This window comes from Alternaria arborescens (genome assembly GCF_004154835.1).
Source record: "Alternaria arborescens strain FERA 675 chromosome Unknown contig_11, whole genome shotgun sequence".
In the NCBI taxonomy this organism is placed as follows: Eukaryota; Fungi; Ascomycota; class Dothideomycetes; order Pleosporales; family Pleosporaceae; genus Alternaria; species Alternaria arborescens.
Window position 1 is genome coordinate 309,052 of NW_021167866.1, and position 17,372 is coordinate 326,423.

General features: G+C 50.5%; 10 protein-coding genes across 10 annotated transcripts; 4 read left to right on the plus strand and 6 right to left on the minus strand.

Annotated features, from left to right (window-relative positions):
• Positions 1-61: 61 nt before the first annotated feature.
• On the minus strand, positions 62-1,091 carry AA0111_g5548 (hypothetical protein; the record flags this gene model as incomplete). Its single annotated transcript, XM_028651671.1, has 2 exons — positions 62-337; positions 387-1,091. The coding sequence occupies 2 exons, from the start codon at positions 1,089-1,091 to the stop codon at positions 62-64; spliced, it is 981 nt and encodes a 326-aa protein (XP_028506921.1).
• Positions 1,092-1,705: 614 nt separating this feature from the next.
• On the minus strand, positions 1,706-2,588 carry AA0111_g5549 (hypothetical protein; the record flags this gene model as incomplete). Its single annotated transcript, XM_028651672.1, has 2 exons — positions 1,706-2,357; positions 2,425-2,588. The coding sequence occupies 2 exons, from the start codon at positions 2,586-2,588 to the stop codon at positions 1,706-1,708; spliced, it is 816 nt and encodes a 271-aa protein (XP_028506922.1).
• Positions 2,589-3,246: 658 nt separating this feature from the next.
• On the minus strand, positions 3,247-5,781 carry AA0111_g5550 (Nucleoporin; the record flags this gene model as incomplete). Its single annotated transcript, XM_028651674.1, has 1 exon — positions 3,247-5,781. One exon carries the CDS (start codon positions 5,779-5,781, stop codon positions 3,247-3,249), a length of 2,535 nt encoding a protein of 844 aa, XP_028506733.1.
• A 269-nt stretch (positions 5,782-6,050) lies between these two features.
• Positions 6,051-6,611, plus strand: AA0111_g5551 (hypothetical protein; the record flags this gene model as incomplete). Its single annotated transcript, XM_028651675.1, has 2 exons — positions 6,051-6,113; positions 6,168-6,611. 2 exons carry the CDS (start codon positions 6,051-6,053, stop codon positions 6,609-6,611), a joined length of 507 nt encoding a protein of 168 aa, XP_028506732.1.
• Positions 6,612-6,944: 333 nt separating this feature from the next.
• AA0111_g5552 (hypothetical protein) lies at positions 6,945-7,802 on the minus strand (the record flags this gene model as incomplete). Its single annotated transcript, XM_028651676.1, has 1 exon — positions 6,945-7,802. One exon carries the CDS (start codon positions 7,800-7,802, stop codon positions 6,945-6,947), a length of 858 nt encoding a protein of 285 aa, XP_028506731.1.
• Positions 7,803-8,249: 447 nt separating this feature from the next.
• Positions 8,250-9,423, plus strand: AA0111_g5553 (hypothetical protein; the record flags this gene model as incomplete). The annotated part of the gene is made up of 2 exons (XM_028651677.1): positions 8,250-8,354; positions 8,401-9,423. 2 exons carry the CDS (start codon positions 8,250-8,252, stop codon positions 9,421-9,423), a joined length of 1,128 nt encoding a protein of 375 aa, XP_028506730.1.
• A 516-nt stretch (positions 9,424-9,939) lies between these two features.
• AA0111_g5554 (hypothetical protein) lies at positions 9,940-10,498 on the plus strand (the record flags this gene model as incomplete). Its single annotated transcript, XM_028651678.1, has 2 exons — positions 9,940-10,118; positions 10,183-10,498. 2 exons carry the CDS (start codon positions 9,940-9,942, stop codon positions 10,496-10,498), a joined length of 495 nt encoding a protein of 164 aa, XP_028506737.1.
• Positions 10,499-11,073: 575 nt separating this feature from the next.
• AA0111_g5555 (hypothetical protein) lies at positions 11,074-12,156 on the plus strand (the record flags this gene model as incomplete). Its single annotated transcript, XM_028651679.1, has 1 exon — positions 11,074-12,156. One exon carries the CDS (start codon positions 11,074-11,076, stop codon positions 12,154-12,156), a length of 1,083 nt encoding a protein of 360 aa, XP_028506736.1.
• Positions 12,157-12,789: 633 nt separating this feature from the next.
• On the minus strand, positions 12,790-14,072 carry AA0111_g5556 (hypothetical protein; the record flags this gene model as incomplete). The annotated part of the gene is made up of 2 exons (XM_028651680.1): positions 12,790-13,891; positions 13,945-14,072. The coding sequence occupies 2 exons, from the start codon at positions 14,070-14,072 to the stop codon at positions 12,790-12,792; spliced, it is 1,230 nt and encodes a 409-aa protein (XP_028506735.1).
• Positions 14,073-15,600: 1,528 nt separating this feature from the next.
• On the minus strand, positions 15,601-16,856 carry AA0111_g5557 (hypothetical protein; the record flags this gene model as incomplete). Its single annotated transcript, XM_028651681.1, has 2 exons — positions 15,601-16,211; positions 16,277-16,856. 2 exons carry the CDS (start codon positions 16,854-16,856, stop codon positions 15,601-15,603), a joined length of 1,191 nt encoding a protein of 396 aa, XP_028506734.1.
• Positions 16,857-17,372: the final 516 nt, after the last annotated feature.

The following is a 17,372-nucleotide window of genomic DNA, read 5'->3' on the forward strand; positions in this document are numbered from 1 at the left end:
GATTCGACCGATCTGATACTAATTTCTCAGTTTACTTGCTTAACTTGGATCTTCTTGACGATCATGACTCTGGTACTTCGTCGGCCCATGGTATACTGGACTGCGCACCTGCTTTCTGCACCGTCATAGACGCTGCCCTGTTAGCATGCGCAATGGCAGTATCGAGATCGAAATCTGCTCCTCGCGCCATAGCTTTCCAGCGTGCAACAGCAACTGTATACGCGCCAGCAAACGTATCACCAGCGGCTGTAGTGTCGACAACCTTGACTTTACGTGCTGGCACAATGTGACCTTGCTGAGATGCCTCCTGTTGCTTTGCGGTCTTGTAGAACACGCCCTAAACTCGCGTTAGTACAAGTCACAGTGTACGACGAGGAAAGGTTTACCTCGCCACCAAGCGTGATGATAACATTCTTGACACCCCTTGCAATAAACACAGCAGCAACCTCGTCCCACGAAGTTGGCTTCTCGATGCCCGACAAGATCGCAGCTTCAGTCTCGTTAACGATGAGGTGGCCTAAGCCGTGATAAGCCTCATCTGGCAACGGTATCGCAGGCGCTGGGTTAATAATAGTCTCGACGCCTTTCTCCCTTGCGGTCTTCATATTATGCAACACAACCTCCAATGGCAGTTCCAGTTGGAAAAGCGCAACCCCCGCATCCTCATCAACAAGATCTTGCACTTTCACATCCCCATTGGCACCGGGACAGAACATGATCCTGTTCTCCCCAGAGCCGGTCTCAACGATGATAACGGCAACACCCGTCTTCTTTCCTTTCAAGATCTGTACTTTCTCCGTCGATAATCCGTCCTCTCGCAAGGCTTTCAGGAAACCCTCGTGAAACTCATCATCACCCACTGCACCCACCATACGTACTTCCACATCGGAAGTATGAGATGACGAAGCTTGAGCCTTGGTGCGTGAGAGACGGGCACAGGCGACAGCTTGATTGGCGCCCTTCCCACCCCAGCCGATGTTGAAAGATTCACTGGTCAGGGTTTCACCGCCAGTGGGGACGCGGGGTGTGCGGGTTACGAGGTCGACATTCAGGGAGCCGATTACAGATATTACTGCTGGTTTGGAAGGCATTTCGATTGTTGGTTTTCGGGTTGTGAGGATTCGATGGTGTTGTATGAGGTCACGCGATGAGGCTCTGGTACGTTTGCCGAAGACACTAAATTAGGCTAGCCGAGCCGACGTTGTGGGCTCTCTTTTTGTGTGGCATCATCGTGGGGTTAACTATAGCATCTTCTCTTCTCACATCATACAGCATCGCAATCTCCCAGACCGATACAATTGCTAAGACGAGAAGACACATTGGATTAAGACAACTGGCCAATTCTTCTGTCTACACTGTCTTTGGTCACTACAGACTTCGAAAAACTTGTTCAAGGTTTCTCTATCCCAGGCTTACGAGCCACGAACATATGCATCGGGCTGAAGATACCTAATTTCCCACCATCTCTGCATGAGTACACACACTCTCCGACTGTGTACGAAGCAGTCACACCGTATCGCGGTATGAGACCCAGGAAATACAGCGTATTGATAAACACCCGAGAAGCATAGTAAATTGGCCTAGTCATCCACACACAGTAGCTCCAGTCGTGCCACGTCGGATAATGTTTATAATCGATCGCGTGCCTGTATCACATCGCATCAGTACCAAAGTCGCTCAGTCGAACAAGAAGGCAGAGGATTACTTACCACCAAGGTATCGGATTAGCCTTAGCAGTAGCACGATCCTCTTCGCTAACCATTTCAAAACCCGCTTTCACCAATGCCGCAATCCTAGTCTTGGGCGTGATCATGTGCGGCACGGCCCCATTTCTTTCAATCCTCCCTCGTATCATGCGATGTTCTGTATTAGAATCATCGTACTTGTCAGTCATGACCCAATCCAAGATACCGATCTTACCCCCAGGTTTCAGCACTCGTAAGGCCTCGGTATACGCTTTATGCTGATCCGGTGCACAGCAGAGCGCTTCGATGGCAAAAACCATGTCAAACGTCTCATCGGCGAATGGAAGGTCTGAAAATGTGCCTTTGACCATATGTACTTGGTCCTGCAGATTCGCTTGCTTATTCAGCTTGTTGCTCCGCTCGACGTGTAGGTCGTTAATCGTGAGACCAGTGACGTAGACTCCAGCAAAGATGGCCATTTCACGTGCGGGACCACCGACACCACAACCTAGATCGAGAACCTTCATACCGGGTTTGAATTCCATAATGAGTGCTAGGTAGTGTTCGTGGCGGGCTGCGGCTGTGGCCCAGGATTCACCGGGTTGATAGCCGCTGAAGTGGAATTTGTTGCCCCATCCGTTCTGAAAGGCGTCGGTAATGAAGTCAAAGTAGCTGACAGAGCATTAGTATACCTGAGCGCTTCGTTGTTTGAGTTAGTTGGTATGAAACAGTCTCGTACGCTTCGTTGATCTCGGCAGCATTCTTGTTGAGCTCTGCTCTCTTCTCATCTGTGAGCTTGTTTCCCACGACATAGTCATTGTCGTAGAGGGTGTCGAACTTGATGCCCTGTCCATGTTCTGTTTGTTCGCCTGGTATTCGTCGTCTCGCTTTGTTGTTAGTCATCACGGGCAGTCCGTCCCAAAATCCCACTCCGATTGTAGAAGCTCACATGAAAGGAGCCAACAAAGAGAACTGGAGCTGGAAGATTGGGGAATGCTGCACTTTGATGTTTTTATTGTTACATGCATGGCCTTGGTGTTGCTGGCCCGAGCCGACTTCGATAAATGCGAATTGTATACTCTTTTGGCTTAATATTGTTCTTCTCGCTTGGCAGGCTCGACTTCATCCCTCCCCACAGGTGGCTGGAAGCAAGGGCGCCCCATTTACAGGAAACGAGAGTAATCATGCAGGCACAGCAGGCGAAATGGACTATTAAATCAATTTCCGCTACGAGAATTACGGCGATGTCATACCATTTCAAAGCTTACATGGTATACGCCACAACTGAAGAGGATGCATGGAGATCATGAGCGGGGTGTATATGTGAGGTGAGCTGACACTACACTTTTTAGCCTGCCACATCCTTCTCTCGCCCTTGGGACGTGGGGATGATTCAAGCTCGTAAATTTCATGATATGCAAGTCGATGAGCACAAATATCGCTACGTTGATAGTCATACCAAAACTATAAGACATTCATTCTATAATCTCTTCATCATGCGACCATACCCAAGAACCTGAACTTTCAACAACAACGTGTGAACGTCACACTTCCTACACACCTAATTCCCGCCTTCAACAGGTACGTTGATTCCCAGACTTCTCAGCCTATCCACAGCAGCCTCTACTAAGAAGTCGTTCCGCTGTATCAACTCCTGTACCTGCTCGTTTTCTGCCTTCCTTGAATGACTTGGTACTTTGACACCAGTACCTCTTGCTTGTTCACTTTCGCTTCTTTGTTTGGCGTTCTGCATGGCAGCTTCGATCTGTTTCGCCTGCTCCTTGTGTACCTCCTTGATCCTATCGAGACGTTGCCAGGCGGGGCGTTCGCTACCGTCAACATTGTCAGTCAACGTCTCGCTCGAGGGGTCAATGGCGCTGTCCATAGTCTGTAACTCTTCAATCCAGTTGCTCTCTTTTTCGCTGAGCTCACTGGAGCCGATGCTGACCATCTTCCGTCGAAGGGCTTCGTAGCGAGCGTTGATGCGATCTTGTCGCGCTATAGCCTTCTCCATGCGGTCGTCTATGTTGGCGTTTCCGTATGTTGATCCGTTCTCTGAGCCAGCTTGGTCATTACCAGTGACGCTGTCGATGTTCGTTGCAATCTCAGACGTCCTGTATATTTGATCCCTGAACTCTTCCTGAAGTCGTGTCGCGCGGTTGAACAGATCGGATACAGCGAGCTGGAGTTTAGACGTCTGTGCAGAGAGTACGCGATGGACATCCATGAGGAGCCCCAAGTTTGCAGGAGATAACCTAATTTCATCTTTAAGAGCGCCTCTGTGTCGCGCGGGAATGTTGATAGATCCATAGAGATCAAACGGCTCGTAGAGTTCCTTTGATGGCTGCCACGCCTGACGTACTTCCTTGGTAGGACCGGTGATTGCCATGTATTCAGCAAGCTCTTCCTGGGTAGGGAGACCGTCTTCAGGCGCATCAAGTAGGGCAGCCTGAGGCTCACCGTCTACAGTGGTAAGAAGAAGGTAGCCGACGTTTCCATCTTCAATGACAGCAACTGCGGTCACTTCCTGTTCCGCCACGTCGCCGGATACGCGTCGCTGTAGGTATTGGTCTACAGCGGTGTTCGCCGATTCCAGTATACGCTTGATACGGAAAGGCGAGCCCTCAGTCTGCGGCTGGGAGAGTTCCGTCTCAAGCTTCCTGACCCAAGGCTCCATGGAAACGTAGAAAACTCCACTGGCATGGGATACAAAGAATGAGAAGTCGGTATGCACATCCGGCGTGATGCTTTGGTTGAATGAAGGATCGTCGCCTTCCACCAATGTGACGGTTTCCGCGATAATCAACTCATGATCGGTGGTTATTATGGCATCGATTTCGTCTTCCGGAGATGGTAGCCATCGTCCAATGATACCCTCAAGGTCTAGGCAGACATGTACCTTGCTCGTGTCTGTGAGCAAGCACACAACAGCAGTAGGAAGACCTTCTGCAGCCTCGTCCTCTTCGCTTTCCGAAAGGGTCTTGAGGGAGAAGACGATCATGTCGCTGAGCTCAAAATCGTCTACTTCGGGCGAGATGGTGAAAGGCCCCTGTAGCAACGGCACCGCAGGCGCGCTTTGAGGGCGAGCGAAGACCTGCACTGTGTCACCCTGTGGCCGTTCCTCTACAAGAGGTTCCTCGTATATGATGTCGGATAGCCATGAGACCTGCTTCTCCGATGTCTTCAGTTCGTGCTTGGGCGACGTATCATCCTCGGACAGCTCAGCGTAAGCGATGTTGATGGATGAGGTCAGGGTCTGAAGAAAGGTGTGGCTGCCGGGTGATTCGATCAGCTGCCATTTGCTCGGTAGCAAAGGGCAAAGGGCGTATACATCTCCGAGCACAGTGGCAATCCACAACGTCATTGGCGCCCAGCCATGGACACCTTCTTGGTCTGGAAAGTCGCCAAAGCATGCAGATGCAACTTCCAACTCCACCGAGTCGGGAGAGAAACCTTTGGAAGCTCCGAATTTGGAGGCGCTCAGATCGTCCTGATCGCTTGTAGCATTTGCGAGTTTGGGTAGATCGATGGAGAGCGACGGCTCACTGAAGGTAGACCTGTCGGCGCGGTTGATCTCCCACAGCCGAACTACTCCCGCCTTTGTGACGGTGAGCAGACAGCGTCCATGGTAGCCCAAAGGATGCCATAGCGTTGTTGCAACGGGCGACTCTTCCAGCACATGCACAGTTGGTCCCAACTGGAACGTCTTTGGCTTCAAAGGGCCGTCGTCCTCGCCGGCTCCAAGCAACGACGAGTCGGGAAGGTGTATTACGTGTACGGTATGCGAGGTGGAGACGGCAAGGTAGTCTTCCTCGGGAGAAATGGCAAGACGCGTGATTGGTAGAGGTATCGAGACTCGTAGTGTTCGGTATGCGGGCTGTTGTTCTTCCTTGAGATTGACCAAATCCGCCCATCGTATTTCGTTCCCGACGGCGACGAAGATTTCGGAGCCCCGGGTCGCAATCGTCTTTCGTGGTCCAGGTTCCTGTTTCTTTGCAGCGACTCCACTTCCGTTGGTCTGCTTCGGCGCAAACAGATGGTAGCCTGGGTTTGGCCGACTGAGCCAGTCCGGCGTGTAACCCAGTACTTTTGGCATCGTAGAGAGCTGCCCCGAGCAAGATTGAGAGATTCGGAATGTGGGTAGGTAATAGTCGGGTGGTCTGTAAAGGTAAGAGTCTCTGGACAAACAAAAGTTCCAGCCGCGCGATACTGCGCCAAGGCCGACGCGTCTGGGGAGCTCCGAGCTCAACTTTCCACTTCCGAACCTTACACTCGCTCCACAACCACGCTCGATAACTTCTGAACGCTCCGGATACGGTCGCTTAACGTATTTCCATTCGGAACTGGGATAGAGAGTACGCCATCATGCCGGCGCTTCGAAGTACCATTGACCGCCTCGACAAGCCGAGTTCATATGCGACAGCAAAGGTACAGCAGGCTACAAGACACTAGACAAGCACAACAAGGCTGACTTTCCTCTAGAAGCGCAGACGCGATCGCAACACACGTGACGAAGAACGTGGCCGCTCACCGTCGCCCGAGGACAAGCTCAAGGACGCAACTACCCTCTACGTTGGCAACCTATCCTTCTACACTACCGAAGAACAAATCCACGAGCTATTCAGCAAATGCGGAGAGATCAAACGATTGGTTATGGGTCTCGACCGATTTCAGAAGACGCCATGCGGTTTCTGCTTCGTCGAGTACTACACACATCAGGATGCGCTAGATTGTATGAAGTACATTGGCGGCACTAAGCTTGATGAACGTGTCATCAGGACCGACTTGGACGAGGGTTTCGCCGAGGGCAGGCAATATGGACGTGGAAAGAGCGGTGGTCAGGTGCGCGACGAGTACAGGGCCGAGTATGACCCTGGTCGGGGTGGTTACGGCAGAGCTGTGGACGAATATCACGAAGCGCAGTAGGTTCGCCATCGAGATCCAACAGCCCGAGTTCTACTCGCCCATATTTGAGACGGAGGGAGGATGGGCATCATTACCTGGTAGCTGAGGAAGCAGTCGATCAGCCTAGTCTTCATCAGATCTCAAAATACTGCACAGGAGGCGTCTGGCGTCTATTATTCGGCATTGCTCATTAATTCTTTAGTCATAAGCGAATGCTTACAGGGAGGAGAGATACCAGTTTAGATACCTTCCCAAGACTTACTACCATCTTCCAAACGCCCTGTCACATGTTCTACAAGAATTGCTGTCTGGGCATGTGCCCTAATTGAAGTGCCATCTGGCACCACCTACATCTCATTTAGTTCGATCCGCAAGTTCAAACTGCTTTCGCCTCTCCGCAGCTTTCATAACCTCTCCCAACCACCAAACATGTATCCGCGGGTCGTCGGTCAGTTCTGGGTGGAAGCTACACCCAAACACGTTGCCCTGCCGTACCGCTATTATGTCCTCCGCACCTGGGTGATTGTGTTCCTGGTTCTCCTGCAACGGCTGGGCGTTGGTCGACAGCGTTGCCATGATCTCGACCTCGCGATCCAACTCCTTCCTTGCCAAATCATCCGCTGGTGTCTTACTCGGCGCAACAATTGTATCGTCCCTCTCACTCTCCCCTTCTTGTATGCCTACCGCCTTCTTACTCGGAAGTATCTTCTCTACAACTGGCGCGCGGATGAAGACGCATCGGTACGGGTCGATCGCGCTTGTCTTGCTGGTCGACTCTAAGAATGGCAGCTGTAGGTTTGCCTGGAAACTCTCTTGTTGTCGCCCGAAATGGTTTCTGTTCACTCTCACGTCTAGGCCTCCAATCAAGTCTTGACCTCCTTTCTTTGTTCTATTCGCACTCTCTGCTAGTAAGATGAGGCCGGCGCATGTACCCCACGTTGGTTTGCGTTGGACCTTGACAAAGTCGCGGAGGGGCTCGAGAAGGGCGCTACGTGCGGCTACGAGGGACATGGTTGTACTTTCGCCACCAGGGATGATGAGACCGTCGCATTGTGCGAGTTGGGCAGGTGTCCGGACTTCGATCAAGTGGAAGGTTGGTGACGAGGGGATGTTCGAGGATGCCGCGCGAAGGAGTTGAATGTGCTCGCTGAAAGCGCCTTGGAGGGCGAGGACGCCGACCGTTATCTCTGTGTTTCCTTCTTTGACCGTCATTGTGAATTACGAACAGACACCAAAAGAACTCCGTTACAGCAAAGAAATAATGAATTGGAACGTCTAGAAAATATACAGTCATATCACGGAAAGCGACGGCAAATGCTAAATCTTTATCGATAAGCTTCATCCCCACTGTAAGCGGTAACTTGCCCGCCGGGCACATGTCACTCAGACACGCTCAGCCCTGCTCGATCGCTTACCCCGAGGAGGTGCCACCCTTCGATCTGCTCTCCATCATCGACATTTCGGGTTCCCCACTGATCCCGTGAACGGCCATGACATGTAGATCTCCGTTTGTCGCACATCACGTCAAGAGAACCACAAACAAAGGGTCCCACGGTGCATATAAGGCCAGAGTCCTTGTAGTAGTCTAGTCTTACGCGTCAAACTACTTTAGCCGGCGCGCAACTCGATTACAGTCTAGAGGGTTCAGGTGAAGGCGCTATGATCGACAAACAGGATGGAGGCTCAACGGGACACGGTCTCACGTGCTGGCTGCTGGATACAAGATCAATATGGCCTGGAGAGAAGATTACAGATTCAGAATCCGTATGTCCATGCCATCGCATCATGTCTATCAACTGACAAATGTCAGGCCCGGGAAGCACTCTCGCTCATCAGCCAGGAAGAACAAGACCTCATAAAACGCAAATACCACGTAGCGGATGCGCGAATGAGCCTGGGATCCGCCCTCCTGAAACGTCTTTTTGTTCACAAAACTCTGAACGTCCCTTGGAAAGACATCTTGTTCGGCCGAAGACGCGATCCCAAACATGGGAAACCAATCGCCCTACTAATACCACCCCAATATGGCCCTGCGCCCGTAGAATTCAACGTCAGTCATCAAGCCGGTCTAGTCGCCCTCGTAGGCTGCTCAACCCATGAACTCGATGCCGAAGTTGGCGTAGACATAGTCTGCGTAAACGAGCGGAACGATTATCGCGTTGTTGACGAAGAAGGCTTCGACGGCTGGGTAGACATGTACGCTGAAATCTTCAGCACAGAAGAGTGTTTCGATATCAAGTACAACGTCGATCCATTTCCTCTTCTCGATGGCACAATGGTCACACATGAGATTCTAGGAAGACACGATCGTTGTTGTCATCGAAACGAGCATTTGAGTGTTACACTACCGAACGGGGAGCAGAGGGAGCTTGATTCGGACCTACTCATTGATGCGAAACTAAGACGGTTTTACACGTTCTGGTGCTTCAAAGAGGCCTACATCAAGCTCGATGGAGAGGCTTTGCTCGCTCAGTGGATTCCACAATTAGAATTTAAACATGTTCGTGCACCGAGGCCGGGGACTCCGGCCCGGTGTAGTACACACGGTACCTGGGGTGAAAGATACAGCGATGCGGAGATTTGGTTCTCGATGAAGGGAGAGGGGAAGGGACCTGCGGGTATAAGGGGTTTGAAGAAAGGAGAGTCCAGGAGGTTGGAGGATACAAGGGTAGAGATTCAAGCTTTTGAGGAGGATTTCATGATTGGGGTTGCGGCTAGGGAGAGGAGGGATCCTGTGGTTGATGGGACTAAGAAGAAGCTACCGGATGTGTTAACACACTTCAGGGGACTGCATTTAGAGGAGGATGTCATGAATGTTGCCAGGAGTGCGTAATGGCGACAGCTAACCAGCTGCACTGCGCTAATGTTCGCAAACCATAGTCCACGAGCTCAGAAATGTCTCGGTGTCTAATTCCAGAGTGTACGTGTCTTCTATGAGATGTTGGCTGTTTTGCTGGTGCACGAGTTAGTAGAAACGCACTGAGACTGGGATGTTTGGCTGTGCAGGTGAGTAAGCTGATCGACCTCGAAAGGACCGAACGGCAGGCGCGTCAACTTTGTTCCATGCTGAGAGTCACCTACAACATCGCCTGGGACGGCTGCAACTCAGATAGACTCTGCAAAATTATGGGGAAAGTTGAGATGTTTGAGCACCTCATGTCAGTGGTTAGCGTGAACATACGCGTCATGGTTGCTGGACCCTGAGCGCATTTCATGGCTACGTCAACGCTTAATCCACAACAATATACACCGCGCCTACCCCAATATACGCCGTACCAACAACCACCTATTCGCTCTCACATAATCAATTCAACGACACGTCGAGACGGCCACATTCAAAACTGCAAAAATGTCGTCCAACTCGCTCAACTACCCACTGCTCGCCATCCCGGCCTACTATGTCTTCTCTCTCGTCCCGCACATGTACGCTGGTAGCATCCTCTCCGCCAATGGCTACAAGGTCAACAATGCAAACCCCAAGGCTTCGTTGTCACCAGATGCCGTGAAGGGCAAGGTTCCCGATGCCGTGTAAGACTTGCCCGAGCTCGTTACTTCGAGGCCTCTTCCTCGAATTGCACTAACGCATGTGCAGCTTCCAGAAGTACCAGCGTGCCGAGAATGCCCAGTCCAACAACATTGAGCAACTGCCCCTCTTCGCTGTTGCCGTCATCGCCAGCATCATCGCCGAGCGCACCACTGCAACTGGAATCGGACGGGAGGTCGTCTCAGGCGATGCAACAGGCTTGACAACATTCGTATCAGCTTTCTTCGCAATCAGGGCGGCGTACGCTGTTTCATATGTACAGATTGCCGACCACTCGAAGAGCTTTATCAGGAGCAGCTTTTGGGCAATTGGTTTCGGGCTATCTGCATACCAGATCTACAAGGCTGCCGCGATCCTGGGTTAAAAGTAGAAGGAGACAAAGTACTGCAATGAGCAGGAAGGGCATGACACATCATATTCGATTCAGGAACTCGATAACAATAATACAATACCAACCAATCGAATCTTCGAGAGCGCGCAATGAATACTTGCATGATATGAGTGTAATATGGTTGGAATGGCAACCAGAAGAAGGCCAGTATGTACTGGATTTACGACTAATTTCAACAGAGAAAAGGCGCGGCACGGAAAAGCCGTACACTTACTCTGTTGAGGGAGCTTCACCTACGTCATCGTACATATGCGCATGCGAGCAATTACTAGTTCAGGCAACGCGCAAAGCACTCAATTGATGATAGCGCAACCATTGAATTCATGATTTTCTTCAAGGTAGGCCCGACCTTGAATCGTAAGTGTGGGACCGTTATCTCGGTGGTTCACGTCGGCAGTATTCGCGTGGCAGGGTTCGCGTACCTCAGCCCCGGACTATTTCTTGTGGGATCCCAGCATCCCCGACGATTTGGTTCTGTATCCTCGCTCGTTCGCTTCCTGTCCTCGTCGATTCTTTTTGAGTGCTGAAGAGCTGGTGATAGAAAGAAAATGTGGTCGACAGCTCCCCTCACGGCAGCCACATGGCTTGCATTCGCAACTTCGCTCAGCTCAGCTACACCGCAGTATGGTGCTCCTCCAAAGATCCAATTCAAGCACTGGCCCGAAGAAGCTGCGACAGCTCTCTCCAACATGATCACAAAGAACGCGAATCAGAGCAACTATGCAGTCTTCGACATGGACAACACCAGTTATCGCTATGATCTTGAAGAATCGCTCCTTCCCTTCCTTGAGAACCGTGGCATCCTGACACGCGACAACCTGGACCCCAGCCTCAAGTTGGTTGACTTCAAGGATACGGCCAACTTCACCGAATCGTTGTACAGCTACTACAACCGTCTATGTGAGATCGATGATTTCATCTGCTATCCCTGGGTGGCGCAGGTCTGGTCTGGCTTCACGCTGCGCGAACTTAAGACTTACGTGGATGAGCTCATGGCGTACAACTCAACGATCCCGGCAAAGTACTGGGACGGCGATGAGGTGACATCCACCAGCGTTAACCCGCCAAAGGTTTTCCGAGGCCAGGCCGAACTTTACAACGCTCTTATGGACAACGGCATCGCCGTCTACGTTATAAGCGCTGCCCATGAGGAGCTTGTACGCATGGTCGCCAGCGACCCGAAGTACGGATACAACGTCCCACCTCAGAACGTCATTGGCGTCACCACCGTTTTGAAGAACACTACTTCCGGTGCGCTCACGAACGCACGTAAGCAGATTGCTGAAGGCACGTACAATGAGACGGCCAATCTCGATCTGGTCGTGACTCCGTACCTCTGGACCCCTGCCACATGGTTCGCCGGTAAATGGGCCGCTATTCTCACTTACATCGATCAATGGAAACGTCCTGTCTTGGCTGGTGGTGACACTCCCGGTAGCGATTCGTACATGCAGTTCCACGGCGTAGATGTAGCGAAGGGAGGTGTGCACCTGTGGATCAATCGTCGGGACGCCTACTTCGAGCAATTGCAGGAGGAAATTAGGAACAACACCCAGGCGCAGATTGCTAACGGTAGAGAAGTTACGGCAGACAAGAACTGGGTTGTTGTCACTCCTGAGGAGATCTTGTAAATAGATACGCTAGATTTTTGGAAATGTCAACATTCGGCGCGCAATGGCACGAGAACAATAGCTTAGCACAGGCGGGGCCCCAAGGAGACCAATTACGCTAGCTGACATAAGCACTCGGCTAAGCCCTGTTGCATCTTTCGCTCGCGTCCAGCCTTCTGCTAGTAATACCATCGACGCGTCAAACTCACCAAGCATCTTACCTATCATCACATCAAGTATCTTGCCAAATGACACGCTAGCAGCGATTTTGTCAAGCACGCGTAAAAGCAAAGCGTGCGCGGGACTAAGGTACGTCATGTTTACTTTGCTTTCCAATCCATTCCTACCCAAATGATGATACCAAACTATACTTGAACCGAGAATCTTCGATACTGCTCTTCCTTGGTGAGCCATGTGGTTTGCATTTGCTAGCCCGGGTGCATTGGGTTGTGGCAGGTTTTAGATTCGATGCGCGAGTGAAAGAGAGCACTGATGGTACACGAACATTGCACGAAAACAGCTGTCTCATGGTACTGTCAGTACTAACATCGCTCAAATAGCTTCAAAATATACCTTTCCGATATGAACTCAATTCAGTGGTATCTAAAACGCCGATCCAATGCAACTCGAATATCATCGAAAGACCCTGCCTCATCATGCTTCTCTTTCTATCAAAACCACATCGTTGTCCAATTTACTCTCCTCATCTTTCCGCACCTCTGTTGGTTGATCTTTCGGTACTGGCTCTTCGATCTTTTTCTCTGGTTCCTTGTACCACACTTCTTCCGGGTTTGCTAAAATACTCTTCTGAAGCGCCTCGCTCAACACCTGCATCACACTGGCTGCACTCGCATCCTTGACTCGACTCTTCCCCATGGTTGTGTAGTGCCGAACGAAGTTCCCATTGCAATTGGAGATATCGTGATTCTCGGTACCGGGTCGATTTAGCATATCCTCGCGGAAGCCCGGCCACCCTACTGCATCGTCACAGGGTATGCTAACGATCGTTTCAGGCGTCTTGTTGAAATCGTAACGAATGTATTCTGAGAAGGCGCGTTGTTCGTGGCTCCATTCGGTCTTCCACTTGGCGCAGCCTTTGTAGCGTTTCTCAGTCGTGCAGTCCCGCCACGCTTCGAGCAAATCCAGCGTCAAAGAAGAATTCTGCGCGACAACCAGACCTGTGTTGAGGACGCGCATCCCCTTGCTATCTATGCTGATAGAGCCTTCGTCGCGGAATTCTTCAGTATCCCACGGAAGGGCTATGGACGTGTGCTCTTTGATACCCCAGCGGTTGAACATCCACTCGAATGGAACGTCAAGGTGTGGGATTGTAACGTCGGCATCCATTACGACCACGAACTGATAACCAGGTATCAACTCGCGGAGAACATGGGGTAAGATCCAGGTGTTGTAATGATCCTTCATGTCCCGCGCCTGGTAGAATTTGTAGTCATATCCATGGACCATGGCATACAGGTAGTGATTCATGATGGAGTTGGACACCATACCGGCTCCGGATGTCTTAAGATTCTCCCAGTCTAAGCGTTCTGGATTGAGAAGCTCATTCTCCCCAGTTGGCACACGCGTGTCGATATCCACAATCAAGACTTTCTTGCCGAGGGGTCTTGTCCAGACTGTCTCGTTTCCACCTTTGTAGTATGTGCCTGACGGATCGACGTATGCAGAAGCATTTGGATCGTGTTTTATTCTGGCAAACAATGTGTTGATTGTGTCTCGAATGGTAGGTTTCGATGATCTGCGCTGAGTGTTGGTGAACAGGTACCATCTCAGGATTTTGGGTCAACCTACAGGTATGGCGGGTTTGTGATTCTTTCAACCACTAATGCGCCTTGGTCGCGGAACACGTAGAATGACAGTGTCGCGACTACCAGGAAAGTGGCAATGGCCAGGACATATGAACGTTGTGTGGCGAGCATCTTTGGACGAGGGGTCGTTGGTGAAGCGACAGCGATCACGTTATCGCAAAATCTACGAGCCAACGGGCGGTTAAAGGAATGGAATGGCAGCAGGACGACAACGTTTGTACGGGGAGAGATGTAACTTTCTAATCAAATTGTGCCATTGCGCCGAGGTCTTGAGCAATGCGCGTCTCTGACTTCAAACCCTGTCGTTCAGCTGAAGGGTACATGGCCGATCCATGTGTTGTAGACTAGCTAAGCCTCCGTTGCAGAAGATCTGGTCAACAGCACAGACCCCAAGCCCATTGCTTTTGGTATTCCTTGTGGTCAGTTTGGGTGAGGCTGCACGTCACATCCGACCTGCCCTTCCGACAGCAAACCTTAGTCGTAACAGACGATGCATGTCGCTCACTATCATCTTGCGAGTTTTCAATCTATAGGAGACAACCACTCCATGACAACAGGACGATCGCGGGACATTGGCACACACATCGGTCGATCGTCAGCCGCATGCCATTACGTGTAGCGACATTGCCATTGCTACGGCAGTTGCTGACGTCGGGTCTAAGATAGGAGCTGCTAGCGCAGTCGATAACGTTCTATCTCACCTCAACAAAGTACGTGGCTGGCTGTAGCTGAATAGAGATACGATAGCCTTCAACGCCTTCTAACAATCCATGGTAATGCTTTTGTGAACATGAAACGATACCTTGTCGTCGCGACGTCAACGCACTTCTCATATGCGCAAGAAACCACAAATATGGTTGAGATAGCATACCGCATAAACGTGGCGGCTTGTTGGACACAGAATGATTGCTTCGGTGCGCAGCGGAGATGAAGCCGCACCACAGAAGCGAAGAACCGCCGATCGGCGTATCCGGACGCTCCCGCCCACGCAGCCCTCTTCCTAAGCAGATTACAGGTCCATTATCGTAAATAGATCGCGCCACGCATGTGTTAGAGTAGTTTTGTACTAAAATGTTATCCTTTCAGCATCAATGTGGCGCGATTTATCACGCTCAGAAGCAATTTTAGCGTCAACTTTTACGAAGCACCTCATAACGACAAAAGGATGGTAATTTCGCTCGGTGGTATAGCATCTTTTCACATGTACATACGGAAGAAAATGCATTCAGAGAGCGACAAGATGTAAGCGCTAACGCGCAACGGTCGAATTTCTTCGTAAATACGGCCATCTTCCCAGCTACCTTCATGATGATCGTAATCACATACATTACCATACTTCCGCAAGAATTGCATTCTCGAGCCCTCACTGCTGGCCTGCTGTTCTCCTGGCTTTATTCTATCGCTTCAGCAATGGACTTACACTAGTGTTGAGCTACAAAGCCACAAAAGTATAGGATAGACCAAGACCTCTTCACATACCCGTGCGCCTTTCATTGTTACTTGCCTTCTCATCCTTTCCGCGAGCCCCTTTATGCAGGGAAAAAACCTAGCGCCAGATTTACTGTAAACAAAAAACTGCGGTTGGAGAATCGAAGTTCGGCGACCATGTTGAAAGTCCTACTTTGTACCCGGTATCACATTAGTGATCGCTCTCTGTAACGTCTTCTCTTATATCCTCATCTTCTGCATTGGTTGTCTCGCGCTTGTGTGCCAAGCATAAATCCTGGAACAGAACTTCCGCATGTGCTGTCTCAATTTCCCTTAACAATTGCCCAGACTCTGGTCGTTCTCCTGGAGACATCGCTAACCCTGCCATCATACAGTCACTCAAGGCAGCAGAGTACTTTGGGCTTGGTCTACATTGACGGAATGCGAGCGCTTGTTTGTCGTATCCAAGATCTTCGTCGGCCAAGATTGGGATTGGAGCACCGGGTTCGATATTGATTGGTATAGGTCTCCGCGGCGCTTTACTTGACCAGTAGTTCTTCTTAAGATTATCCGGCCAGGAATCCAAGTACGGTGCTTTGTCATTCTGCAGAAACCATTTCTTCTCGATGACTTTGGGGTCAACGAGCGGTCCAAAGTTATGAGCAAGTTCATGGATAATGGTTGCAGCACTCCATACATCACTTGCTGGACCCAGACGCTTATTCTCCCAAGTGACTTCCGGCGGCCAGTAGTGAGTTGTGCCAATATGCCCTCGAGGATTAGGATTTTTTGGATCATAGTAACCAGCCATTCCAAAGTCGCCTAGAACATCGATGTACAGAGTCAGTGTATGCCTTCACGCGCAATGCGTATATGGAGACTATTACCTAGCTTGACCTCAATGTCTGACCAGTCATCCTTGAAGCCTAAGTTCTTTACGAGTACGTTCTCGAACTTGACGTCTCGATGCACGATTGGCCTCCACTCATCACGACCTCTCCGATGCTGATCATCGATTCCTTCATGAAGAAACGCGATGGCGTTCATCAACTGGCTGTACACCGACCACATGAAGGCTTCTGAAAATACCATACGACCTTTGTCAGCAGCTAGTGCTCTTACTGTAAAAAGATCGCCTTCTGAGCAGTATTCAAGTAATATCGATGTCTTTTCCGCATATGGTTGTCTCTTGCAATATCCGAGATAACCTACGATGGATTTATGCGATGGTAAGTGTTGGAGAATGCGGACTTCGTTGGGGTAGGGATGATTGTGTCGGACGACCTTTACCGCAATTATAGTTTTCGATGCTGTGTGAGTCCACTGCTCAACATACCCTTCCGAGCCTTCCTGAAGTCGTCGATTGAACTGGTGGTCTTCTGGAAAGCCGATGGCGGGATCGTTTCTGGGAGGCGATGTTACACGCAGCTTTCTTAATGGGTTGAACCGAGATGATATTGCGGCCATCGCGGTGATCGCTGAACGCGGGCGACACACTTCAGTCGAACGCTTATTTAAATTTTGCGACTCGTGGTGTGAAAGGAACCCCATTTCTTGTCTTTTTCCTGCGATAGTGAGAGAGTTGAGGTACAGGAGGCGCGCGGGCAACACGCATTGTTTTCTCAAGTGAGTAAGTAGACTAGAGCTTACCAAACCTAGGTGTATTTTCAAATCTACAGAAGATAGTGAATGAAGGCTAGAATGGAACAAAACACTTGCCTTACCACCTTTTGTGAGATAATCACATTCACTATCATTGCTACCACAAAATGCGGAACAGTATGTTCATTCACCCAATGGCTAGGTCGGCTCTCGTGGTATCGATATCAATGAATGTAATTGGACTCGACATTGTTAGGTTGTTCGGCTCAGACCGAAGTTTTCGGTTCGTTAGAAGATCGTAGTCATATACAGAGCGTCGCAACTCCATGCTCCGTTACACCTCTGTCTTGGCAATGCATCTTGGGTCTCTTAGGCCGTTTC